This window comes from Anser brachyrhynchus, assembly GCF_964034855.1.
Source record: "Anser brachyrhynchus genome assembly, chromosome: Z".
In the NCBI taxonomy this organism is placed as follows: Eukaryota; Metazoa; Chordata; class Aves; order Anseriformes; family Anatidae; genus Anser; species Anser brachyrhynchus.
The window spans coordinates 38,387,172-38,414,749 of NC_137697.1; the positions used below are offsets into that span (position 1 = coordinate 38,387,172).

Sequence of the window (27,578 nt, forward strand, 5' to 3'; positions counted from 1 at the left end):
TAGTGAAGAAATGGGGTCATCTTTGCCCCACTCCGTGTGTGGAACTGTAAGGGTGGGTATTCTGTAGCTTAGGAAGTATGCAAAAAAGGAAGTGACTACAATTTTGAAGGCATACTCTGATCCCAGTCCAAGGTGCTTCCTTGGACTTAGTCTGCTGCCATTAACAAGTTTATTCCAAAGCACAGATCAAACCATGCTTGAACCTCTCCATCTCAGCTGAACAGTTTCTTTTAGGTTGTCAGTGAAGTGAGAGCTTGCAGAGATTTTGAAGGAGAACAAAGTCAGTGTTGCTTTGTTTGTAACTGTTAAGTGAGATGATGCAAGAAATGTAAGGCAAAGAAAAAGGGGGGAAAAAGTAGAGTATGAAAGATGGAAAAGCATTGGTAAGACTATTATCAGTTGAACTATTCTGTTGATAAATAGGTAATACACAGGTGGAAAGTCAGAATGAGGAGGGTTAAGAGCGTTGGAAGGGGAATATGAGAGGGAATGATGCCATAAATAGCCACTGAGGAGCTGGCTCTAAATCTGGAAAACAAGTATCCTGTTGTTAGCACACTTGTAAATAAAAACATAAATGGATGAAAAGTTCAGGCTAGGGTGAAGAAGGAGATAGATATTCACCAGATACTGTAGAGAAGGAGATGCTGCTTTGAAAGGCTTCTTCTTTTAGAACAAGCTGTAGCTGCAGCTGTAAAATTACAGCAAACAAGATAAAGACGTAATTTCCCTCTACTGGGTCAGATTCTTTCTTTCATACAAGCATATGTGGAGGGTCATCATAACTCTGTCCAGCATGCTGCCTATGATATGCCTAGCTCCTCTGATGGGTTTAGTACAAAATAAAACAGTGGAAGAAAAGGACTGCTCAGCCACTGGTTAAGGGAAAATTTTCTTTTAAAGAAAAGTTAAACGATGAAACAGAAGATGAGAAGTAAATCTTGCTGTTTGGAAAATGCATATTGTAGGTTTTGGCTCAAGGGATCCTAATACTCATATTCTTGTGTTGCGCAAGCAACCCTTATCCATACAGTAGTGCTGTGGAAGTCCAGCTGATGACTGCTGTGAATAAAAATTACTCTTAAAAGATTTGCAAAGATGATCCCTGCAGCTTTTTATCCTCAAAGAAGTACAGATGACTTCTGGGGTAACAGGTTACAGCTCTGAGAACCTGAGCTTTTCATGATTTGCACACTTCACATCCTCAGGAGACACCCTCCTGTATTTACAAGCACAGATATGGTGAACAACTTGAGGTCGTTTCTGTACATCAGAAATACCTGTGAAATTCTGTTAAGAACAATTGTGCTCCTTTTAATGAGATACCTCAAACAGTCACTCACAGAGACTTTATTGGATCTCATCTGTGACATCACTGTGACTGTCATCTGTGATCTGTGCCTGTAGGAGAAAAAATCATACCAGGTCACTTCTTCTGTAGTTATTGAGATGTTTCTGTTCAAATTTCAGTTTGGCTGTATTGCATTATATTGTTGTGTAGAATTTAGTAAGTTTGCTAACCTGTGGTTTTATTTCTGTACAGCATACTTCATACCTAGATTATTCTAAACATTTCTGTTTCAGGGCTATTTTTCAGTTAGTGTTTCATCATAACATCTCTTAGGGTTTTTACTGTGAGTTTTTCTGGTGGTGTAATGGATGTACCTTTAAGGTTAGGTAAATTGCTTTGTTATGATTAGAGTTCTTTAGAGTTTGCCTCTAATACATGACTGACTCTCCAAGGAATTTACCTACTTCACCTAAGAGCATTAAACCCTGTCTGATGTGGTCTTTCTGAGGTAGCTGAGTGGAGTGCCAACCATAGAATCACTTGGGTTGAAAAAGACCTCTAAGATCATCAAGTCAAAGAAATTCTGGTCTCTGCTTAAGTGTTATGAAATAAAATGGAACTTTTGATGGAAAGTCTAATTCTCTATGTGCTCCTGATTTTCACCGGTGGATTGGAGATAGTAGTTGAACCCCCTGTGTGATCTCTCAGATCTATGGCAGTCTGGATTCTCAGTGCAATTAGGGCTTCATTCTCTGCAAGACAACAGTTACCTACTTGAAGTTTGCATTGCAGTGAGGTCTTTGGTCCTTACTTTTCTTAACTAATAAGTTCAATTTCTACTTTGACCCAGCTGAGAGCTTTGAGCTCTCTTGCCTCTCAGTTTTTTCTACATGCATGATACATTCTGCTTTCTAAATATATATATATACATTTTTTTTCTTTTTTCTTATTTTTTTTTCTTTTTCTGTAGGATATTGGTGGACAATCCATTCAAGTGTTCCTGTGAAATTATGTGGATCAAGAAATTTCAAGAGACCAAGTTTTACACAGAAACTCAGGATTTATATTGTTTAGATGACAACAACAAGAGGACAGCTTTGATGGATATGAAGGTCCCAAACTGCGGTAATATTCTTTTAAAATAAATTTACTGCTAAGTAATTGTAAGACAGGAAAAACAAACTTCTTTTACAAGATAACATTCAGGATGATGACAGCACTACTAAAGGAAAAGGCTTTAGGGGAGTTATTAACCAGTCGGTGACTGTCTTTCATCCCATATGGAATAACTCTGGGAGCTTCACTTACAGCTTTTTTTTTCCCTTGATCCTTTAAAAATGTACTATTATTCAAGTGCAGGAAAACAGAACATGAATTATAGATAACACACAAGAATTATATAAAAAGTATGTGCCTTTGTTAAACTAAATAATAATGCTTCCAAGCTGAACAGACACAAAATTCTTCTTCCTTCATTTTTTAAGCTATTTGAGGTTAATGTAATCTTTACTTTTCTTCAAAATTACAAACTCTTGTACTAGACAGAAGAGGAAAATTCAGAAAAACTGACTGCTAACAGCAACAAATTAGGGAATAGCTCTGCTACACAGATAAAAGTCTACTGAGTTCACTCATATAACTTATGCAAGAGTCATTGCAAGCTTAGGTCTGTAATATTTTGCAACATATTGTTTTCAGTTAGCTTATGTGGATTTTGAGATAGTGGGAAAATATCACAACAAGGCCTTCCCTGTGTTTTGCTTCCTGTATATGGGACAGCTGGAAAGTGGTTTCACCCACCATATGAAGAGATATCTTTTCTTCTGTGGGTGAGGGACAGAGTCTGGGTGTTTCTGACACGACATGGGACCTGCTGAAGTCTGGAGTTTTTGCTTTCCACTATCCATTGAGCATCCTTTTCTTGACTGTGTGTTTGGAGGGTACAGCACCCTCTGATAGCAGCCACCAGCAAGGAACAGCTATGGCAGAGACGTGCTGCAGACCTTAACACATGCTGCCTTCAGTGGTGGTAATGTGTGTCATGGACGTATACCATTCCATTAATCTTGTGTCCTGCATCCTGCTAGGGCCAGGTGTCTTGGCATATTCAGGACAAAAATCATGATAGTGTCTGATGGGATGAAAAATAACATGCAACTTTTTCAGGGGGTCTTGTGTGCTACAGGGTCTGCTTTACCTGAAATGGGAGATGATACCAACTCCAGCTAAATAGAACCAAGCCCCAGTCTCAGTTGGATGGAACAGAAGGTAGATTAATCTGCTGGATATAGAAAGGTCTCCTGGTGGATTGAAATCAATTGGTATGAAATAGGAACCCCAGCATAGTCTCTCATAACATCGTTGGCTGGCATATCTAGAAGCTGCCAGGCAGATAGGATTTTCCTCTGAAAACTTTGGTGGTAAATACCCAGGATTAAGCCTATTAGAAATTATTTCTTTCTCCTGGTTCTTGACCATCTGCAGTCACAATAGATTTGGCACTGACCTGTTGATACTCTGTAGACGTATGTATGCACATGTGCAAATCATGTGGGCACATCTTGACTAAAATACCTGACATGAGAAGGAAATGTAGTACTTCCAAACAGAGGAGGAAAAGAGAAGGAAATGTGAGAATATATGACATTCAGATGTGAAATTTGCATATGGCAAATTTTGCATTCTGCTGAAGATTTGTATGGATATCCACAGAGGCCTGCAAATGATTCACACTCTTGGCTTAATGTTGGTTTGCAGGGTGTGAATTTCGCTAGATCTTATACACCTGTATTTTTCCTTTATTTTCCTTTCTCTTTTTTTTTTAAAAAAAGACAACTTAATTTACCTTTTTTTTTTCCAATATGAACAAATGCAGGACATAGGTTTTTAGTAAAGGTGACAACACTGACATTTCTCAGGCAGAGAATAGGGAATCCCAGGTGAGGAGCAATGACCATCTTCATGACCATGGCCTGTGCTCTGAAAGGTCCACTGCATGGCTGTTGGTTTCAGTATCTCTGCAGATAATTTTTTTGTGTTTAAAAGCACAAGACAATTAAAAAAAAATAAAGCTACTGGTGTAGTTAGTTTATTTAATTTCTAGCACTGTTTGAGATGCTAGTAAGTAAAACTGAAATAGACGAAGAATTGAGCTTTTGACATATGTTATTTACAGTCATTGCTTTTTTTTCTTTTTCTTTTTTCTTTTTTTCCCTGTGAAATACATGACCCTTCTAGCTCCTTTGATGTCGAGAGAATTTTTTTTAGGCATGTAGATTTTGAATTTTGTTAATAAAACATTTTCTAGTTTTCTCCACTAGTAAAAGGATTTCATCCCTTTGCTCTGGTTTGTTAATTTTTTTTTGATTTAGGAACTGATAGGACATCTCGCCACTGTGGGCTGTTAATAAACCTCTTGCTGGGAAGTTGGAAGAGACCACTGTGGTTTCTTGATCACAAGGCTCTGGTTTGTAGATAATTGATGTGAAAATTAGCAAAGTTCTGTGGTACTTTACTTATTGTTTATATGGTGGAAATGTTCATTAACGTGCTGATTAAAGGTTGGTTGCAATTTAGATGCCATCAAGTTTTTGATTTCTTTTCTTGAGGTTTCAAATCAGGTATGCTGACTCACTAGAAGATCATTTCCAGCTGCAGTATTAAGTGTCCATCAGTTGTTGTGATGTTCACAGCATTATTTTTTCAACTGCATTTGAAATATGGTTATGTATGATGAAAATGTTTGGATCCTTTTCAGTTTTAAAGTCAGACTTAATTACTATATGGAAAGTTTTTATCTACTACTACCACAGTAGTTTTAGTAAAGCTTTTGGTGTAGAGATTGGGTAGTGATTAGTTCTTCCGTTTTTGCTGCATTTGCTGGTTGTCCATATAACATTGACAGCATTGCTGCCTAGACCATCCTTTTGTTTTGTTTTGTTTTGGGTTGGGTTGTTTCCACCTGGTAAATTGTGTTAGAAAATCTAGAATGCGAAGTAAATAAGTAAATATTTGGGTCTCATTACTAGTTCTGTAAGTGATGGTTGCAGTTGCCACTGGTGTGTTAAGTCTGTAGAAACAAGACATGTTCTATGTGTAGGGTAAACTCACTTGAAAGTCTATCAGTTTGCACATCACCTGGAGCTCACTGAATGCTAGGGAGACAAAAACAGGTTCTTTGAGACTGATTATTAAGGTGTTGGTTGCTCTTGCTGGTAAATCATTCAATCATTTGGCTATTACTGTTGAATTCACTGACACTGGAGATGTCTTTTTTTTTCTTGTGTTTTTGGGGGAGGCATGGCTTCTACAGCTGTATTTGCATTCCCATATGGATTTTTTGTTGCTCTGTATCTCAGTCTGGTTATGTTATTTTGCCTTATGTGGCCAGTTTAGTTAATCAGATAGATTGTTTTATATATGCTGGTGTGGGGCTTGATCTGGCTTTCAGTTTTGTTTATTCTACCAGCATTGTGTGCTTATTTATCATATGTTGTCTCTGCAGATGTTTTCTGTCTGTCATTGGTCATACATGCTAGCTAAAGTATACCGAACGAAGTGGCAAATTATTCTCATGTACCAATTTGTTGTACATATAGCAAACGTGCAGACTGGCTATTTGTTTATATATGCAGAAATTTTGTCTGACCTAAGACATGCTTTTATGACTGCTAAATTTTTTTCTGTCTCTTCCCTTGTGCATGAGGTACTGTAAGGGGTGGGTGTTGATCTTAGTTTAGTGCTGCTTCTTGTAAGTAACTAACAGAATTTTAGAAGTCATTGCTGTAATATAGAGTTACAACATACAGAAATGGGTTGTCCATTTCTTGCTCTGTTGGGAAAGCCATGACATTTTTACAGGCAACTCTTCGGATGATTATAAATGGACTGGACTGGGTCTGGCTTCATTTCAGCCTCTTTCTGGGGGTAGATTTTTGTCCTAGAGGTAAATAAGTAAAAGAAATATCAGATTGGAGGCAGGCAGTTATAAATTCTAAGGGGGGAAAAAGGCAAACTGAAGGATTGACAGGTTTATTTCTTCGAATTTACAGAAAAGATTTGTAGTATTTGTGAGTCAATAAAATAAGCATTAGTTCTTAGGCAGTCACAGTACAATGCAGTCTAAAACCACAAGCAAAGGCATAATCCAGTGGGTGTTGACATCTTTTTCCATTATCAGCCAGAATTCACAGATAAGAGTATCAGGAAGAGAACATTACAGGCAGAATGAAGTGAGTTTAAAAAAAGCCTTAAACATTCTCCATGTTTACCTTTTAGAATATTCATGGGCTCTCCAGCCTGTGTTGTTTATTTTGGCTCAAGAAGTAGATGTTATGCATGATGTATGGTGGCAAACTGTTCTTATTTTCTCTGTAAGAGTTTTAATTCTTATCTATGATCATGGACTGCATTTTTTTTTATAAGTGTTTTGACAGTAGTAGGGTTTCACTGTTGCTCCAAAGTTAAGTTAGAATTTTCCTAACTTAATTAAAATAATTTTCCTTATTCTAGCTTTTCAGGGAAAATAAGCAATGATTTATGGGTATTTGAAAAGGCAACAGGAATCTCATTTTCAAAGACATGTACATAACTTACTTGTGAGCGTGCAGACTTTGATCTGCTCATGAAGTGACCATTAACTTTCATACAGATGTCTAGACATATGCTATGCAAATCAGGGCTTCTGAATGATGTTAGTTGAATATATGCAGTGTATGTGAACATGTCATTTTCAAAAAAAGCAGAATTTCATTTTGTAATACTGATTTAATTTCTTCATGAACTTGAATGAAGTAAGTTTATAATACAAAGCTGGTTAGAAATATAAAGTGGTAGAACAATACCTAAAGAAAAGAAATGTTTCTTGACCATTCAGGTATTGATCCTGAACTCAATGCATTGTACACATTTGCCAAGTTATTCGCTGTGCCTAACTTGGCACATCTGCATAAGTGTGGAGTACTGATCTAACGAGGGAGAACAGCAATATGGCTATTGGCTGTAGGTATTCCTACTTTGCTCTTGTGATGTAACTTGTGATGAAGACTGACAGCCATATTCCACAGAAAAGACTTTCTCACTTTAAAAATTGAGACAATTCATGAAGACATCACTTCAGTCATATGCAAACTTGGTATCAAAGTGAAACCCATAATTTTACTTATTTATGTCATTCTCTGAAAATGTTTCTGTTTCAGGGTCCTGCGTTCATCATGTTGCAATATTTGACACATTAGCATTATTTTCTAGACACACATGGAATTCTCCAGATAAACCTACAGGAATTGCAACCACGTTCCTTGCACTGAGCGAATAAGAAGCTGTTTGTTAAAGGTTTGCATAAGCTAGTTTAAACCTGATTAACTTGCATTACAAAGGCTGTTTAGCTCAGTTCATCTATTAAACTTGTGGCTGCTGTATTCACCCCAACTACACTGAATGTATTTGGTTTTCTTTTGAAAGTTGATGTGGATAAACTGAAGCTTAAATACCAGTTGAGAACAATTTTTCTGGACGTAATTTAATTTCCTTAATCTTTCAGGGAATTTTGTGAGAAAACATGGCTGGAGACGGTTAGCAAGGGAAGTGGTGATGAGATTAGCAGCCTCTACAGAATTATATAATCTGAAAATTCTTGCAGGCAAACTTGATATTAATACTGGGGACAAGGTCAGTTAAAGGGTTCGGGTGCTGCAAGATCCTTTCTTAATGAGTATCGTTCTGCTAGAACCCACACCAGACCTAGTGACACGGAAGGGCCTGGGCAGAAGTTCCAGAACTGAAATAGCTAGGGAAAGAAGCCTTGGACACATAGCTCATAGGCCTTCCATCTGGTCTGAAAACTCAGCGGCAAGCTTCAAAGCGTCTGTACAGGTTGAGTGCAGAAGATGGGTCTCTATCCATGTGAACGTGTTCTGGTACAGAGCAGGTGGTTTTTTGCCTGCCTAGCTTTCACGATGGCATTTGAAGCGCTGTCTGAAATGTACAGACAGCACGGCTGTGCACCCTGAACATTCTGCGGAGGTTGTGTTTGCTTCTGTAATCGTGAAGATGGGTTAGCAAGTTTTGTGTTCTTCGTGGTGGCACAGGCAGGCTCTACTTGCAGAATTTTGCTTCTAGTGATAATTTCAGTTAACCAGGGAGTGATGGAGTGCATAAAGGCAAAATAAGGGTGTGTTGGCTCTGGGAAAGCATACTTTAAATAATCATCGTCTTCCGGTAGAGGCTGTACTTGTTTAATTATTTTCTGTAAAAGTTCCCAGCTGAATGTGACAATCAGGCATGTCATGATTGGAGGCAGATGTCTTTTAATATTTTAACATATTTGGGTGGCTCAGTGAGCTGCCACATCACTCATTCTGCTTCCCTGAAGAAAGACATTCCTCCATAGGCTGACGAGGTGTGTGTTGTGAGTATCAGATCTGTCGCGGTACGGAAGAGAGCAGGACTTTTAAGAAGGTATACTGAGGCAGCAAGCACATCTAGTGAGAGGTAGTCTGAAATGAGCTTGTTCACTGTGCACATGCCTTCCAGCTGCTCATTAGGAAAGGCTAAAGGCATGGGAAAGTCCTAAACTCAGAGCAGAAGGACTCTTCTCAAGGCATTGTCAAGGATCCTCTACGTTTGGACCCAGTCTCTCTCAACGGTAGGAATTCATGCCTTTCCTTTCAAAAGGACATAACAAGAGTTCCTCCTTTTATTAGATTTTACTTTAAAGAAAAAGAAAAAGACAAAAAAAGAAAAAGAAAAAGAGAAAGAGAAAGAGAAAAAGAAAAAGGAAAAGGAAAAGGAAAAGGAAAAGGAAAAGAAAAAGAAAAAGAAAAAGAAAAAGAAAAAGAAAAAGAAAAAGAAAAAGAAAAAGAAAAAGAAAAAGAAAAAGAAAAAGAAAAAGAAAAAGAAAAAGAAAAAGAAAAAGAAAAAGAAAAAGAAAAAGAAAAAGAAAAAGAAAAAGAAAAAGAAAAAGAAAAAGAAAAAAAGAAATTAGTGGCTATTTGAGGGGATTTTGTAACCCTTCTCTGGATTCAGCAGAATCTAACCTACAAATTCAGGGATAATGTTCTCACCACCAACCTGTATAGTATTTGAGACTATTCTAGCTTAACCCTGTCAGACCTGTGCAAAATACCATAGTCAATATGGAAAATACCTACCAAGATTTGCTGTGCTTCTTGGAGAGCATATCTCTGTTCAGTGCTTTATTTAGTGGTTGTATATTCTCCTCAAGAGCTAAAGAGGTTTTTGTCTGGGACAGTTTCTTTAGTTTACATTGACACTCAGTGCATATACTGTGGAAATAAAATAGTGAAAAGGGCCATAAGCCAGAATTCCTTCTCCTTCTTTCACCTTACCTTTTAGATTAGTGCCTTTACTCTTCATTTTAATCTGATAGAAGTTCTGAATTGTGTTCTGCACCATAGCAAAATTACAGTGGAGAAATGCAGAGTAGTGCGTGATGGTTAGAGCAGCGAAGCAGAAAGATGCAGACTTCTCTATCCTCTGGTTGCTAAAATAATGTTTTGTATGTGTTTCTCATTTCTTCTGATTCTGTATTTTGTTTGACTTATATATATATATTTCACTGAAAATGGCTGGGGTCATCTTAGAATAGCTTCTGTGAGATTTCTGCAATTATTTCTATGTATTGAACATTTTGATTCTGGGGTTGTAATGCAACAGGAAATTGAAACAATGATTTATGTTTCTTCATGTTTTGCATATAACCTTTTGGACTGTCCTTTTTACAGTGCTCTAAAGATGCAGTCAGGCTGATTTTTGGCCCTATGATTCTGCAGACTTTGGTGGAAATGTGCCCGCTTACCCCATGGCTGAAATTTGGCCTGGAGTTTGTTGGCTGCAGATAGCTGCTAAGTGAAACACAGGAGGTGAATCACATACCCAACAGCTCCTAGCTTTATAGCTGGAATTACTAGACAACTTTTTGTGTTGTTTTTTTTAAACCCATAAAAGGCCATAGGAAAAGACTTTTAGAATTTGTAGACATTCCTGTATTTTCAAACAAGGCAGAATTTTAATGGAATTATATGAGAAAACCTTATTTTTCTTATATCATGTATTGATAAAAACATGTTTAGAGACAGTAAAGTCTCTGAAACTTGCAGATCCATGTGCACAGTTCTTAACAAATTGCATTGTCAACCATCCTTTTTTCAGGTTCTAGACAGCACAAGTAGTGGGTGTTACTAAGCTGTAGTGTAGTGCTGTAATTAGTTGAATACTTTCTCCCTAGAGGGAAAAAGCAAAAGCAGGGGAGCCAAGAAACTTGAACTGTGTTTAAAACTTATGTGAAGTAAGCAGACTGGATTTGGGACACTGTATCTTATGAATCATAGAAGATATATTATAAATCAGTGTTTCTGCCTTTACATGCTTCAGTCTGATAGATGGTTGCTGGCCTTAGCATTAATTTAATCATTCTGGGTCTGATACATTTATTAAAAAAAATGATTAGGGATTTAAGATAAGGATTAATGTGGCCTTATGGAAATTCAGATGCAGTTGACTAGTTATGAGGAAAAAATGTCTTTTTTTTCTTGAAAACTCTTTGTTCTTACCACAGAACAGGTTGACCTGCAAAAATGTGCCAAACTAAAAAGAGATGTCATGGGCCACATTAAAAACCACTTAGTGACAAGGCATTATGGCTAGACTCGTGGGAGTTTGTCGACAGGCTGATGAAAATCAGGGGTTTAATGTGCAGAGGAGGGCATAAATGAATGTAATATTGAATTTATAGTGTTCTCTCAGGTACTCATTTCTTCATCATGTCATTTTTTAGGTATTAGTGATGGTAACTGACCATATTGAGAAAACTTTTTGATTAAGGTTTTCAGGCAGCTGAAGAAATCTCAGAATTGAATGGATGAAAAAGGAAACTGAAAAACTCAATCTGGAAATAATTTTGTAAAAATTTTTGTAACTGTTAAGATAGTTAAACAATGAAGCAACATCTTGGGTGTAATGGTAAAATCATTTCTCCTTGCTTACAACACTGTTCTTCTAGAAGTTGCTGTAGTACATTGGCTAGAATATGAACTTGGTGCTGAGAGTTGAGCTGCTGACCATAATCTGCATTAATACTCAGTTGCTTCTTAATTAGGTCATACACTTCCTTTCACAGATGCAGTGACTGTTTGGCTCTACCAAAACTAGTGTAACTTTTCTGTAGAAAGTAGTAAGTAGCAGCATGAGGTCCTTGAAAGCTGTAGGAATTTAGACATGTTCTTTTTATTAATTGCCATTAACAGTTGTGTAGTCAAATGTTGTTGTAACCTTATAAGATTTTAGCCAAAATATTTGGTTTTGTGATTGTTGAAGTCCCAGCTGTGCACTCTGAATATATGAGTTATTCCCTAGTTGTTCTTCACAGTTCCACTATAACAGGGCCTCAGGCCATTGATTTGCACTGATTTGAAGGTAACTAGGTCCCCCTTTCTTAAGGGAGGGTTTGTTCCCTCTGAAGCCTGACATGATACTTAGGGAGACTCACTGGGCATAAATGAGTCCCTCCTGCTTGCCTCTGTTTTGCCCCATTGGTCTGGGGTGAGTGGAAGTAACTACTTATTCAAATCCAGTTACTTATTCCCTGGAATAAAATGTTATCAATTTCAATATGAAAACAGATTTTCTCTGGCTATTGTATGCCTATACATAATGAAACACATAGATTTTAGTGTACCCTTGCTATCCATCCATTAAACTCAACATTACAATTTTAAATCCTCAATAGCAAGTTCTGTTCTCCTATTTTTTGAGAGAATGGAAAGCTTTGAATAGATATTAAAAAGAAAAAGGGCATGAGAAAAACAAATAAAATAGAGTGATCTTAAGAAGATCATTCACAAACTTCTTTTCTGTCCTCTTAGAACACTTTTAGAGAAGTTTTACACTTAAACTTAGGACAGCACACAATGAATTTGAAATTCAGAAACAAATTTCAGATATGGTAAAAGGGAATGCTTTTGCATACAGTCTGGACAGTACATCTGTGAAACTCATTGCTGTAGAAAGCTATTAAGGCTAAGAACAGAGCAAACTTAAAAAAATAAATCAGATACTAGCAAGGTTATTACTGATATCCAGAATTATAATAATTAATGCTATCAAAGTTTGAAAGAAATACTATGTGTCAAGCTTTGGGGCATAGGCTAATCTCCGTCTGACAAATATCAGGATGAGACTTGTGGGAAGATGATGTCATGTCTACCTTGTGTGGGTTGTTGTGGTACAGTCTAAACTCACTGTGCTGGCAGTATACAAAACCATTTGAACCTGTCGTGTGGTTGCTTGCATTGATTGCTATATACAAAGTCCTTTTAAATGTGCATCTATTAACATAAGTGATATTCATCTAAAACACCGTGTTTAGCCAAAGTAAGTTAGGAATAAGTGCAGCATGGCTGAATATCTTTGTAGTACTGTAGGTGTCAAAATGCTACTGACTCTTATAAATGGTCTCACACTACTCTGAGTACACATACTGAGCATATGTATCTGTTAGGGAGTATTATATCTTTTTGTATGCATTTATTTGTAAGTACAGATTTTGCTCCTTGGTCTCACTGCTTTACTGGCAAGTCCAATATATCACCTTTTCTAGATCTGAGGTCTTATGTTGCTGTCTGTTTTCTCTAAACAGAGCCATCTCTCTCAACTAATGTGTATTTGCCTGTGGAGTAGTCTGAGTGCCACCTGAAAAAAAAGACAGAATGACATTGGTGAACAAAAGTTCACTAGCTCAAGATATGCAACCAACAAAAATGTATCCAAAGGCAATTTTTTTGTGTTTCCCCACCCTTTCATGACTGGGAAAGGAATAAAAGAAAACACATACAATTATGTGATTACACTATAAAATATAATACAATACAATATAATTAATATAATATAGCTGTTATAGTCTTATTTTTTTGCTGTAATGTTTTCTGCAAGACCCTGTAACTGGTTTTTAGTGTAACAATAAGAATCTACAGAATAAAAAGCATTTTTATTTTTTAATCTAGCAGGATTCAAGCATGATATAGCTGTCTTCCTCAGAGATATAACATGAGCATGGTACGTGCAGACTTTTGGGAAGTGGGAACAAGAACCAGTACCAGAGGAATTCAACTTCTGTTGTCTATCCTGTGAATAACACACAGCAGGACGAAGCTGTCTCAGAACTTAACAGCTATTAAAGCTGGGATCTAAGAGACCAAAGTTACCTTAATTTTTGCTTAAATGACAGGTTTCATGTGAAATGATATGCTATTAGGAACCATGCAGGCTTGAACAGTGAAGCATTGATCTATCATGTAGACCTTGTCTGTAGTACTTGTGCCAGGAAGAAGGGAGCCTGATAGTCTTTGCATATCCAGGTCTGGCAAAAGCAATTGGAAAGCTTTTCAGAGGTGGTGTGAAAGGGTAACTTTATAAAGCAAATGATCTCATTACTTCTCTCCTTGTTCCTTAACCAGTGTAATTAATATCCAAATGTTCCCTAAGATTAGTTTTATTTCCTGCCCAACTAGTTGACAGACACTGCTGAGATTTGAATTCACAGCAGGCGAGAGCAGATGGCTACCTTCGGTAACAGATTACTGCATCAAGGCGTACAAACTGTCCAGCTTTGTCTCGATAAACTTCCACATATGATTTATAAAGTGAAAATAATAGAATAAATCCATGATGCCTATAATGCGAATCATATTACAGCTCTGCTTAAAGCACTAGAATTGCCTAAACAGTTATCATGTACTTGTGCTGATCTTCAAATCTTATCAGGCAAGAAAGCATTGCCTGGAAAATGATTAGTCTTCTCTTTGCTATTAGTTCCTCTCATTTCATTTTTATTGAACTAATAAAACTTAAATAGAGATTTCCAACACATATAGCTTCTATTGAACTTCTGGCAAACATATTAAAGTGTTGTACTTCACAGTAACAAGGCGGTTACTTGTTTGTTAGGGGCTTTTTACATAAGTAAAGAAGTCCCTCTGTAAAGTTTCATACTTGCAAGTCCATAATGCAAATTCTGTACTTGTAACTTGTATATATATGTATTAAAACAAACAAACAAACAAAAAAAGAAAGCCAACCAGCCAGTCAAACAAAAACAAACAAACAAACAAACAAACAAAAAACATTGTTTCAGGAAAGGAAAAGTAGTTGCAGGATCATGCATACACATCCAGCATAGGAGATAAACTAGGTTATTTGAGATCATAAATTGCAAGTAAAACTTGCATAGAACTGCTGATGAGAAATAGAATCATAGAATCATTAAGGTTGGAAAAGACCTCCAAGATCATCTGGTCCAACCATCACCCTACCACCAAACCATGTCCCTAAGCACCACATCCAACCTTTCCTTGAACACCCCCAGGGACAGTGACTCCACCAGCTCCCTGGGCAACCCGTTCTAACACCTGACTACTCTTTCTGAGAAGAAATGTCTCCTAATTTCCAACCTAAACCTCCCCTGGAGCAACTTGAGGCCATTCCCTCTAGTCCTATCACTAGTTACCTGTGAGAAGAGACTGACCCCCAGCTTCCACAGCTTCCTTTCAGTTAGCTGCAGAGAGCAATAAGGCATCCCCTGAGCCTCCTCTTCTCTGGACTAAACAACCCCAGTACCCTCAGCTGCTCCTCATAGGACTTGTGTTTCAACTTCTTCACCAGCTTTGTAGCCCTTCTCTGGACATGTTCCAGGGCCTTGATGTCCTTCTTGTACTGCAGGGCCCAAAGCTGAACACAGTAGTCGAGGTGCAGCCTCACCAGAGCAGAGTACAGGGGGACGATCACCTCCCTGGTCCTGCTGGCTACACTATTCCTGATACAAGCCAGGATGCTGTTGGCCTTCTTGGCCACCTGGGCACACTGCTGGCTCACGTTCAGGCAGGCATTGACCAACACCCCCAGATCCTTTTCCTCTGTACAGCTTTCCAGCCACTCTGCCCCAAGCCTGTAGCGCTGCATAGGGTTGTTGTGACTAAAGTGCAGGACCCGGCACTCAGCCACGTTGAACCTCATCCAGTTGGCTTCTGCCCATTGACCCATCCTATCCAGGTCCCTCTGCAGGGCCTTCCTACCCTCCAGCATAAATTCATCATAAAAGACGGCAAGGCTTTTTACAGTACATAGCAGCTCCACCTGAAGCTGCAGAATGACTTAAGAAAGAATTGATATTTCTAGCATGCTGCATCATTATTTGCTTTGTAAAGAAATGTGGCGTGTGGCCCTGTGTACTAGGTGTCTATTGGTATTGCTTACATTTTATTGAGGAGGGTCAGTCTATAATTCCTTGTGCATTTGGAAGCACTTGTATATTTATTCTTCTGGAAGCTCACATTGCTTTGGGTGCTGAAGACTGAGGTGCAGAGTGGTTTATAACTCTATGAGTTGGAGGGGGAGTCCTGTCTTCTGCAAAATTTGGGTTGTTTTCCTGGTGAGTGGTACCATTTCACCAGGTACCCTGGCTTTACTGAGAGCAATAGCTAAGCCTGCTGGGAAGCCTTGGAAAGCAGCTCTGTGCAATAGCCAACCCGCTCTTCTGCCCTTTCTCTCCTCTGTTTTGATATGTTCAGTGCTTTGTTTCCCTCATTTTGTACTTGAAGTTTTGGGTTTTGTGCTCTCTGTGAGCCATGTCTCTGTGTGAGAGGGAGGGCTGTAATCTCTTGTGTGGTGCTGGGGGCTAATGGTAATTTCCCGTTAGTGTTGTGGACAACAGTGAGAATACCGCAGTGTCAGTTACTTTCTGGAAAATTAAGATTTCTTTGCAACTGTAACAGAGACAGCTTAAATTTCCAGGTTTAAAGAATGAGGGGAAGGTTTTAGTGTTTTTTTTTTTTTTTTTTTTAAGTTAAAAGCTGAAGTTAGGATAAATTCTGTTTGCCCACCTGCAACAGTTTCTTATATAATTAGCTTAATGTGTTTTCATTTGCAGTAATGTTTATTCTGAAGATGTGAAGCAGAGGTGGCGCAGAAAAATGTTATGTAGCAGCTTAAAGATTGTAGTTTCCGAAGATGGTGTTTGTACTCTCTAATTCAACAGTAACTGACCACAGTGAATATCTAATTTAGTGTTGTTTTGGCTTGTATTTATGCAGTTTGCTTAGAACTGAGCAGTGTCCATTTCTGACACGTACAAAAGCATGTGTTTTTTGTTGTTGTTGTTTCTATCACAGACTTACCCTCAGCAAACTTAAGCAATTACAACATCACCGTGGTAGAAGGAAAGAGCATCACATTGTACTGTGATACTACTGGAGGGCCACCCCCTAATGTGTCCTGGGTGCTCACTAATTTTGTTTCAAACCATGAGGTAAGTTTCATATTCAAAGAAGTGATAATTCCTATACAAATATCTGCTGATGGATGGAACAAAGTTCATGTCCAGCTTTAGTTAACTTCTTATCAAAAAGATGAAATAGAAGATTGATTTTGGACTTTAATTTATTTACCAGTTTCTTTCAATCCAGGGCAGCTACTGCAGTGCTTTTGGAAAATGGCAAACACTTGTTACTTCAGATTTGTAAATGAGAGTGCAGTCATTTCTTGGGGTTAACATGGTGAATAAAGATACTGAAGCAAAAGTCCTTTCTCAGTATGACATATACCTATACAGAAAGAATATCTCTTACCTACCCAAGGCATGAAAAAAGCTTTAAGTTGTTAATTTATTATATTTTCAAGCCAAAACCTTCATGTCCATATTAACTGTTGGTTGGACAATTTTGTTTGTCAGTATTAATTGTTTTGTGTTTTGTTTCACTTTCTTTCAAGAAAACAAAGTAACTACAGAGAGTCAAGAAAGTTAAGGTGAAGGTTTTATTAAAAAGATTTTTTTTAATGAAGTATGTAGGTGTTACCTCAACAAAGCCAAAGAGAGTGAGAATTTTATTTTCTGAGAACTTTGTGTTATATGCCCTTTCCTTGGACTGTATGCACAATGGAGATAGACAGTTCATTCTGATGGAGTTGTTGATAAGAAGAAGTGTTTAACCAGGTGCAGCTGCTGACCCCTTAAATTGCCATAATTTTCATGGTGCAACGCCTTCTGTTATTTACAATTTCATGGCATTGGCTACCCTGTATTCATGAGGGTGCAGACAACCTAAAGCTTTCTGGTCTGTACAAAGTGTGGGATGTGTACTTCTAAAACTATTCCTGCAGTGTGAGAATGCAAGGACCTCTGGGGTGTCTTTACCTTTGTACTTTCCGCCCTGAGGTCATTATATTGGGCCGTATAGATAGGATTTGATTAGCGTGTCTCTCAGCTTCCATAAGAAAGAATTCTAGACAGCTCTAGTTTTATTTTTAAAATTTTCTCTAATCAGGAAAACTACCCAAAGGCACCAGTCATAAAGAACAAGAAATTAAAACAGTTTGGGGAACTTATGCCAAGTTGTGCTTTTTCTTTTTCTTCTTCTTTTCCTTTTTTTAGTTATGAGCCAAAACAAATGTGGGATGCTGTTCAAAAAGTGAGATCACTTCATTTTTTAACCCTCCTATCTTTCAAATGCCATGTTCAGTTTTCTTCAGGCTTTCCAGAAATACTCTGTCCTGGCATAACTTCATGTGTGAGATTTCGGTGGGTCTCATAATATAGGCTGGCTACAACCTTAGCTGTGGAGCACGGTAGTCTTTTCGGTAGCAGAAGAATGAGTGCTTTTTAAGCCTCATTCACAACTATCCTTCCCTTCTCCATGAGTGTTGTTTTTTTGGTTTCCTTTCTCTCACTTTCATATCTGTGTTGCTGACTCCCTTTTCTTCACCTCCTATGCTGCTTTTGCCTGCTTTTTCTCTCTTTCCCGTTTTACAAAGAGAAATGTTAACAGAAGTTAAAACTATACTCTAGTCCTACATTTCACCATATGATTATTTTTTATGCTGGTATATAAATTTGTTTATGTCAGTTAGATTTTTCTTGCTATAGGTTTCAGCCCTTAATCCACTACTGAAGGCCTCTGCTCTGAATCCAGCTTTAAGCACTTCTCACCTCTGAGAGCTGCATATAGAGAAATATGCAGTGGGCTTTTTGGCTTTTCCACACTGCCTGATTGATATCACAGATTGATATCAGTGTCACACTGATATCAATGTCACACTGATATCGATGGGGCATTTAAGTCAAGTGGGGTTTAGATGGGACCTCGAGGTTCAAACTTCTGGTCCTGTATGCAGGAGTGTCCCCACATATCCCCACTGACTGCTGCTGAAAGTCACTGTGGTTTTATACTTGCAGGGCATTATCTTTTTCTCTACTGTGCAACACTGAAGCATAAGTTAAAAAGTATTTAAGAAAAGTATTTCAAAAGGAGTTTTTTTAAAAAGGATACTAATCATTGTATGTTTTCTAAATATGTTTTGGTTCTTTTTCATTTTAAGAATGTAGTCTTGCATTTTATGAAAAATTCAAGTATGGAAATAGTTATTTGGAGATCACATGAACGACCTGGTTTAAGAAAACAGTGTCTTTAACAACTAGCTTTGCTAGCTGGTTTTTTTTTTTTCTGTTTTGTTTTGTTTTGTTTTTTAATGATTCTGCCCTATTCACTTTATGCAGTGTAGCATAGCTGCATATTTAATATGGCATTTAAGGTTGTAAATATGCCGTGAGCTTTCTAAGAATCACAAGAATCAAGAGTTCTAAGATTCATAATTCTTACCTTAATTAGCCTTAGTGCTCGAACACATAAAACATTTCTTGGACAGTAGCTTATAGGTATTAGAAGGGATGTAATTTCTCATAAATTGTTTACAAGAGGAAGAAGCTTTCAAGAGAAATTTGGCTAAGGAGGAGGGAGAAGACACACAGTTGTCACAATGCAGTACAGCTCAGAAGGGAGCAGTGGAAGAGATATCATGCTTAATAGCAAAGAGACAAAGGGCAATAAAGAAGGACTGAACAGAATATACGGGAGGAGGAAAAATTCAAGCGGACTAGAGATGGACCATATAAGTAAGTCATGAAATGGAAGAAAGGGATAAGCAAGGGTGTAGATGAGTAAGAAGACATTTTTTTCTAGAGGGGGAAGTGTTTAGAAAAGGCAGAAACTGAAAGGAACAGGACAGAGAAATGGACAAGTGCAGTGTTTGCAGCAGGACTACACTTTTGGAACTTCGACCACCGATGGTTCTGTCTTTTGTGTCTGTTGGGTAAGGTGCCAAAGTAACATTTTGATTAATTACAGACCGATGGAGCTAAAGGGAAGGGAAAACGAAAAATGCTGTTGAGCTGTGGCCAATGATTCCCTGCCTCTCCCTTGTTTCTTTAGGCTTTAGTTGACACATTTATGTTTTTCTGATCATTTGTAGAGTGACACAAGTAAGAATCCTGCTTCGCTAACAATAAAGAACGTCTCATCCATGGACAGTGGGCTGTGGATTTCATGTGTGGCAGAGAACATTGTGGGAGAGGACCAAGCCTCTGCTGAGCTCACGGTATTCTGTACGTACACAGGCCTCCATGCAGCTCATGAGGCCAAACCACATTAGTAACAGCTATTTTGGTTACAAATATTTTGAGGGTGCACAGGTTGCAGAAACAGAAACATCTTTTAAGCACGTGAACTATCTACTGCTGTTAATAACGGGAATAGCTCAATCAGCAATTGCTGAATTTATCTTCTGCTCCAAGTTCTGTAAAAAAAGACTTTTCTAAATGCTTCATCTTCCAGTTAGAACAACCTGTAAGCAACAGTCTGAGAGCCAAAGTACTCAGTGGCACTGTCAGTGTGGGAAGGTTTGTGATGGTGTGCATATATGTACACACTATCTTAGGAATTAAGAAGTGTGAATGCATCAAAAGGGTCATAGAGTTAGTTATAAAGAGACTACAAATATTAAAGGTTTTATTATCTAAATAAACAACTGGTTTGTTCAAAAAATAACACACTTGCGACATTTGTACTGCCAGATATAAATTTATTTGTCATAGCTTTGAATAATGTACTTATTTGTCAGGGCCAAGGAAGGGGGAAGGGACATGTAATATGGAGACACTGGCTTCTTAGATCTAAGATTCCAGCCTGAATTCATTTTGTGTGAACAAGACAGCATGTTTTCACAAGTTGCAGTCCTCTGTTCAACTGAAGATGGGAATGGAACGCTTTGTAGATGGCAAACTTTGTTCAGCATGTGCTCATGACAGAGAAAACTAGAAAAAACACTATAGATGTACCTCAAATGGTTTGTAGGTTGAAATTGGATATGTAATAGCTATGGGAAAGAACATAAACTAGAAATGTTTGAACAGTGTAAATGAGATTCTGAGCTTGGCACTGTTATGAGTGATAAAAGGGAGTGTAACTAGACAAAAATGGATGCAGTTAAGAATAAATATCAAGGAAAATTTCCCAATAGTGAAATAATGGGCAAGGTGTTGTAATAGTCTCCTGAGGGAAACAGAACAAGTCTGTAAACTTGAGGCATTTAGCAGTTTTGAACAAATAATGAGAAAATGTATAGTAGAAAATGGTCCTTCCCTGTCAGAAGAATCCAGGGAATGAAGTCATCTGTTCTGGCTTTGATTCTGTGAAGAAAATCATCTGAAAGTTTGGATTCCTGGCTGAGGATATTTCCAGTACTGCTTGCTTTGGGCCAACTTTTAAATATTTTCAATACTGTTCTGTTCTTTCAGCACTCCTCTGCACCATTTTTTTCAGCTAAAAGTAAAAAGTAAAGCTAAAATCACTCTCTCTCCCTTCTCAGTGATTCAGTAACTGAACTTCCCACACCTTGCAGGGTGTGGGATTTAAGTGGTGTTCAGTTTTTGTCTGAAACTGGTTTGTTTTGTTTCTTTCTGAAGAATGGCTTAATTTCAGTTGTGAATGTAGTACCCAAGGCAGAGCCAGTGAGTGTCCTGTGTGAGTGTCCTGCAAATAGGTATAATTCCTACAAATAACATGCTTTTGTACCTTTGAATGAAAAATACTTCCCTGATAACTTGAAGGGCTGGGGAAAATGGCTTGTTCAGGATATTCTGATGTTCTTCACTCTTTTTTCCAATATAGTTGCACCAAATATCACATTTATTGAATCTCCAACCCCGGACCACCACTGGTGTATTCCATTCACTGTGAAAGGGAACCCTAAGCCCACATTGCAGTGGTTCTATGAAGGGGCTATACTGAATGAGTCTGAATACATCTGTACTAAAATACATGTTATCAATCAAAGTGAATACCATGGCTGCCTTCAGCTGGACAACCCTACACACCTGAATAACGGTGCTTATACCTTACTGGCAAAGAATGAGTATGGAGAAGATGAAAAGCGGGTTGATGCTCATTTCATGTCAGTGCCTGGAGATGGTGAGTATAATTTATTTTTTTTTTTCCAGTGTTAGTAGTTGCAAATTGATGGGATTGTGGAGACAGTGCACCTGGCCAGCTTAACAGATTTTCAGGAAATGTTTTATATGCTTTTATTTTTTTTTTTTTCCTCTGAATGAGTGTTGTCAAAATCAGTTTTAAAATAATGCTTTCCTTTAACATTTTCTTCTTGTTTATTGCATCTCAAGGCAGGCCATGCTACTGCTCTCTAAATCCTTCTTTTGGGTAATTGTTCTCAGTGTCAGCTAAGGCTAGTGAAAGGTGGCTGCTTCTGAAATGTTTCCTCAAGCCTCAGTTCTGATCTAGAAAGCAACGAGTGCCCGTTCAATCACTCCACAGGTTTTCTACACTATGTGTGAATGCAGCTAGGTAGTGTATCCAAGGACACGGGGATGCCTACATTAGCGCCTAGTGCCTTGTGGCAAAATCAGTAATGCAGTCCAGCGAGTTGACGATAATACCTTGTCTAGGACACCAGGGGGAGCTGGAGAGAAAACAGGTAGTCCAGAGGTAGGATGGTCAAAGTCTCAGGCCCTCTCAGGCATTTTGATGTCCAATTACCATTCATTTCAGTTAAGGCTGGGGATCTACATGCCTAGGAATATCCATGCTCAAGATGGTTGCTGTTAAATATCTGCATCTTCTGCTCTAGAGGCTCTGCCTCAGCCATTCTGAATGTATGAGAGCAGACTCAAGGTAGACTAACTCAGTGAACTGCAGGGACTCCTGTCAGTGATTGATGTTCACTGTGGTGTGGTAGTTCACCACATCGTCAAAACCATGTGTGAAGTGACTGTAAGGGTAAGAAAGTATACTTGCAAATGTATTGTTTCATGTAGAAAAACCTCTGAGTGTACCTTGCACAGCAAGAGTGGAAATACAGGCATGTTTTGGTGCAAATAATTGCACAATTGTATTTGAAAATATGAGCATATATCTACGTTTGGTTTTTTAATCACAGGATATAAAAAGCCGTCTTTTCTGAAACAGCAATGTGCATTGCCAGTGTTATCTGAGAGAAAAAAAAAAAAAAAAGTGAATATTTAAATTCTCTCTCCTGCATTGCAGGCTAGAGACAGTAAAAATATGGTCTGTATTTAACATTTGCTCCTAACAGCTCAGTCTGCTATAGGGAGAAAGATGGCAGGTCTTTCTCTTTCCCACACGTAGAAAGAGAAGGTGAAGAGCTGTTACAGCCAGGCTGTATTTACTCCTGCTGTCCTTAGTGTTCCTCTCCTCTTTCTTCTCTGCAGTTCTTCCTTAAATAGACTCATTACAGGAACATGCCATGATTTCAGCTACTGGCATCCTCTGATACTGTGTTATAGCAGCTCAGCAATACAGTTCACCTCGTCCATGTTTTCTATGCAATGGAAGCTCTGCTACACTCTGGGTATTTAACATGAACCTGGCTTCATTTTCTCAGCAGAGTAACAGTTTCCCTAATACATTTATAAGAATTTATCATTTGTTGTCTTTGATCCAAAATCCTCTTTCTGTTCTGTTTTTCTTTTATTCTTTTTGCCTTTACACTGAAAATTTTCCAGTTGTGGCCTTTTAAATCACTAAATAGAACAGAAGGCATCCTCCCAATTAGGCAGACAAAGTTATTATTTGCTCCATCATTTTTATATTCATAAGGAATTTAAGTTTGCAGATAATCTGTGCTGTGTTCTTTAAACATTTCCCAAGTTCTGCGGTGGATTAAGCTTCACAAAAACAGTATAGAGGAAACAGAACTACATACAGGCAGGATGTAACTGCATCAGAAATCAGTTCATGCATAGAGGATGGCACCAAACTAGTCTTAAAAATTAACAACAGGGGAAATTGCTCATCTAGTTAGCCTTCTCAGTGTTGTTCTTATTAGTGGAGCTTTTTCCTATAAGAGTCATGACACTGAGCTTTAGAATATTTCAAAACATTTTTCTCTCTTCCACTGAAGGTGACATAAAAGCAAATGTTAAAAAACCAGAATCCTCCATTATTATTATTATTATTATTATTGTTATTATTATTATTATTATTATTTAGTATTATAATTTAAAACACGGTTAGGATTCTTCTAAACACTCGAAAGGCTTCTTCAGTGCTGTCGTTACTGTGTAGTTTCTTCTTTTGGCCCACATATTGTACAATGAAGCATAAAGATTAAGGTCCACACCCTGGTATTATGTTCATTTCCATGCCTTCATAACTGAATTAAATACCTGTCCTGATGTTTCATGGGGTGGGGTATCCTCACTAGGCTTTGCATTCTCTGGTTATTGCATCACTTATGAGCAAATGAACTGAATGTAAAAAACAAAACAAAACAAAACAAAACCAAAAAAAACCCCACATATATATATAAACCCTCACCTATAAGTTATACATCTGTCTAAAATACAGCTAAGTCTGAAACGTGTTCTGTCATCAACAGAGTAATACTTTACTTTCAAAGTTGCATCAAACATGATGACAAAGACAGAATTTGTGCTAAGATATTCTCAACTTCCAGCATGCTTCTTGCAGATCATTTTTTGCAGACATAAATGAGAGGAAAACATATACCATAGTGGGATTTGGATTGAGTTAATGATATTATTGTTAGTATCATAAAATAAAAGTCTCTTTTAGATGCTAAAGTCTAGAAGAAGAAAGTTCAGATTCTGCGAGGTAGATTTTAAACCAGTTTTAGTCTGCTAAAATTCTTGAATTCCAGTGAAGCTGTTCCGGCTGACGATTATATGCTTATTTGAGATTACACTACAACAAACACTAGGCAAGAAACATCCAAGTTACATTCTGGGAGCTGTTCCCAAAGTTGATCCAAAACAACTAATGAGTGCTGGAGAGATTTTTACCAATAATAACTAAGCAAGCTCTGTCATCTACCAGCGCTGTACTCTAAAATTCAGCTGAAGGAATTCAAGTCACATAGTATATTGCAAAAGTAAAAGAAAATGTTAAATATGCCTTAAAAGTAGTATCTTGCTAATGTGGCATAACAACATGGGTCTGTTTTGGAAAAGTATGTTTTTGGATTGAGTCTTTTGCTGCTGCTGCTTTATTTTGGAAATGTCAACTTTATAAAGAAAGAAGTAAGCAAATCAAGTTGATGTACTTTATAAAGATGAGTGAATGGGATAAGATTCTTAATAGTTTATTTACACAGCAACCTGTTCTAACAGGGACCAAAACAACTACGCTACTCTTTGTTTGCCTTAAAAAATAATTGCATGTAAACATGTAAAATTACTGTGGTGAAGTTTAATGTTAAAATAGCTTCAAGTGACGTTTTGATGATTGAGCAGATACGCTTTTATGAAGGCAATTCTAAATAGAAATTTGGGTTTGGTCCAAATTTCAAAAACATGACTTTTGCCACTTCATTTGAAGTGAAGTATTTAGTTATGCAAAAGGTATTTGAATGGAGTCAATGACTTCCTAGTTTAAATGCCCCTGACAGGAATTAAGGGTTAAACTAGTTTGATGACTTTAGCCCATTCCAGTAAACAGTAACAAAAATATTGCCATGTTAGCAGGAAATAGAGGCCTGGGAGTTTTGTTGACGTTATTTTTCCTTCAGATTACAGAAGGTAAATTTGAAATACCATCTTTCATCAAATGGATGTTTTATAGTGGAAAAACTGAATCCATGAAAGTTTGTGAACTGAAAACCCTGGTCAGAAGTTGCTTGAGGACAGACAGTAGTAGTACAGGCTGTTTTCACTTGTTACTTATTTCTGCAGATTGACAATTCCCATGGGGTCTATTAGCCTATATCTCTGGATACCAGAATATCTTCAAATGCATTTAAAAGCAAACCTAATTATCTGCTGCCATTCTGCAGATAGTTTGCAACTCTTTGTTTTGTATTTTCAGCACAGATTCTCACGCTGTTGACATAAGCAGAAACAACTGTGTTCTGGTCATACTTGTCAGTGGCTTTATTCCAATGTAATGCCACTGGTGTGGAATTACTACACAGTACTAGAGTTATGCTTTTTGAAGTTTAATTCATCTTTAAAGGTTTTAACTATCTGCTAATTTTATTTAAAAAAAAAGAGTAAATATAAGGAAAAGATGGTTAGGAGTCTACTAGATAAGCTATACTATGCTATAAATACATTATAAACCAAGATGAATGGGTATGTTGAAATATAACACAAGTATCTTTCAGGATGTGTATAGTCTAATATCATGCTAATTTCAGTGGGCGTTCCGTGCATTATACTCACATATGTGCTCAGCCTTACATATGTGTGATAAATAGAAAGAGCTGCAAAGTGGAACTAGTAAAATTTAGAAAAGTGTAGACTAGATGTGTCCATTTGCCTCTGTAAAGGCTGGCTTATGGGAGACTCTTTTGGTACAAAGAACTCTGTGTTTCAGCTGTGCATCTGCTTTTTGGGAAGCATCCTTTCACAGAGTGAATGAGATCGGGCTGTGTAGGTCATTGCTACCTCTAGCCCTTAACTTGACAGCTCACAGTGTTCTAGCTGTAAACCACTTTGCTCTCGTAGTGCTTAAATTGCAAAATTTTTTGTCCAGGTAAAAGTCAGTGATGATAACTCCCACTGAAGTCTGCTTAAGGTCAGGGTGAATCTTATCATTGATTCTCAACAAGAATAGTTATTGTTGCACTTTTTTCAGATACACATTAACAGCAGAGAGTACATGAAACCAAGTTCTAACTTGGGATACCTGTAAAATAATTGGAAATGTAATCTGATTAACAGGTAGTGTAATATATTGATGTTGTTTTGTGTTTGTGTAGGTACTGATAAATGCTATTGCAAATAACATGTCAACCCTTAAAAAAATCCTAAAGAAAGTCTTATTCTTTCAGCATTTACAATCTATTTACAAAGGCTTTTTCTTTTTCTTTTTTTTTTCTTCTTTTTTTTCTTTTATTTATTTATTTTTTTTCTCTTCTCCATGTACAGGTAGTGGCCCAATTGTGGATCCAGACGTTTATGGTATATATTTGATTTTCTTTTTCTTTTCTTTTAATGATAGAAATGAAGGAACTCAAACCACTAAAAGATTGAATGTCAGGCTCAGTTAAACTGAAATGGCACATGTTACAATACAATTCTAAAGGTACTTTGTGTTGTCGGTTCTTCTCCTGCCTTATATTATTTAAGATCGGTAAGGGCAATGTGATGCTTTACTTACCCTGCTGCTTTTGATTCACATTAGGAGAGGCATAAATCCGCTGCTACGAATGGTTGCAATTGGTTCTGTGGGATAACAGTAGTCTGATGTAGCTCACAGGCATGAGATTTTGTGAACCTTTCAGAGGCATTTCTTGGAGGAAAGGAAGTTCATGATTTCTCCTTATATAACTTAATTTATTTTTTCAGGAATGTTTTCATACTTGTTTAGTCACCAAAAATGTACCCCTAAATCCCACTTAGAAATGAGGTTGGCACAAGTAAGTTTTCCTGTAGGCAATTTATTCTTCTCTGTCCTCTCATTTGTACCTTCCTTTAATCTCTCTTACATAAGCAAAGCATCAGCTCAGTGATATCTGAGTGAGTGCCAGAAGATTTGATGACATGGTGTTCACATTAGTTTTTAGTTAGGCAAAATGTTTTAGGCTGTACCTAGTGGAAGCCAGCATGCATTAGAATAGAATCTGTGAACAGCAAAACAACCAACTAGTTTTATGTAGTACTTCTGGTACACTTCTGGTGAGCATGAAAAGTCCATTCTAACCAACATACCCCAACACCCTTTAGCTTCCAGTGGAAGCTTGATCCAGTTTGGAATACTTTCATTAGGATGAAATGGCCCATAAGTCAAGTTTTCTTTAAGCTGATTTAAATGTTATTGCTTTGATTCCATTCCATGTCATTAAACTTTAGCAAATGTGCAACTGAAGCACCATTTTGGTTTAAGTGCTTAGAAATACTAAAGCACAGCTTCCCCTCCCTCTCTTTCCAAATTATTATTTTTGAGGGGGA

The 27,578-nt window shown here is 37.5% G+C and overlaps 1 protein-coding gene across 3 annotated transcripts in view; it reads left to right on the forward strand.

Annotated features, from left to right (window-relative positions):
* NTRK2 (neurotrophic receptor tyrosine kinase 2) overlaps positions 1-27,578 on the forward strand; it is a 172,273-nt gene that overhangs the window by 25,900 nt on the left and 118,795 nt on the right. For all 3 annotated transcript variants that reach the window (XM_080574841.1, XM_080574842.1, XM_080574843.1), the window contains exons 5-9: positions 2,262-2,416; positions 16,474-16,610; positions 19,607-19,739; positions 21,304-21,603; positions 26,556-26,588. In XM_080574841.1, the coding sequence (XP_080430967.1) occupies positions 2,262-2,416; positions 16,474-16,610; positions 19,607-19,739; positions 21,304-21,603; positions 26,556-26,588 (758 nt within the window). The remainder of the gene's footprint in view (positions 1-2,261; positions 2,417-16,473; positions 16,611-19,606; positions 19,740-21,303; positions 21,604-26,555; positions 26,589-27,578) is intronic.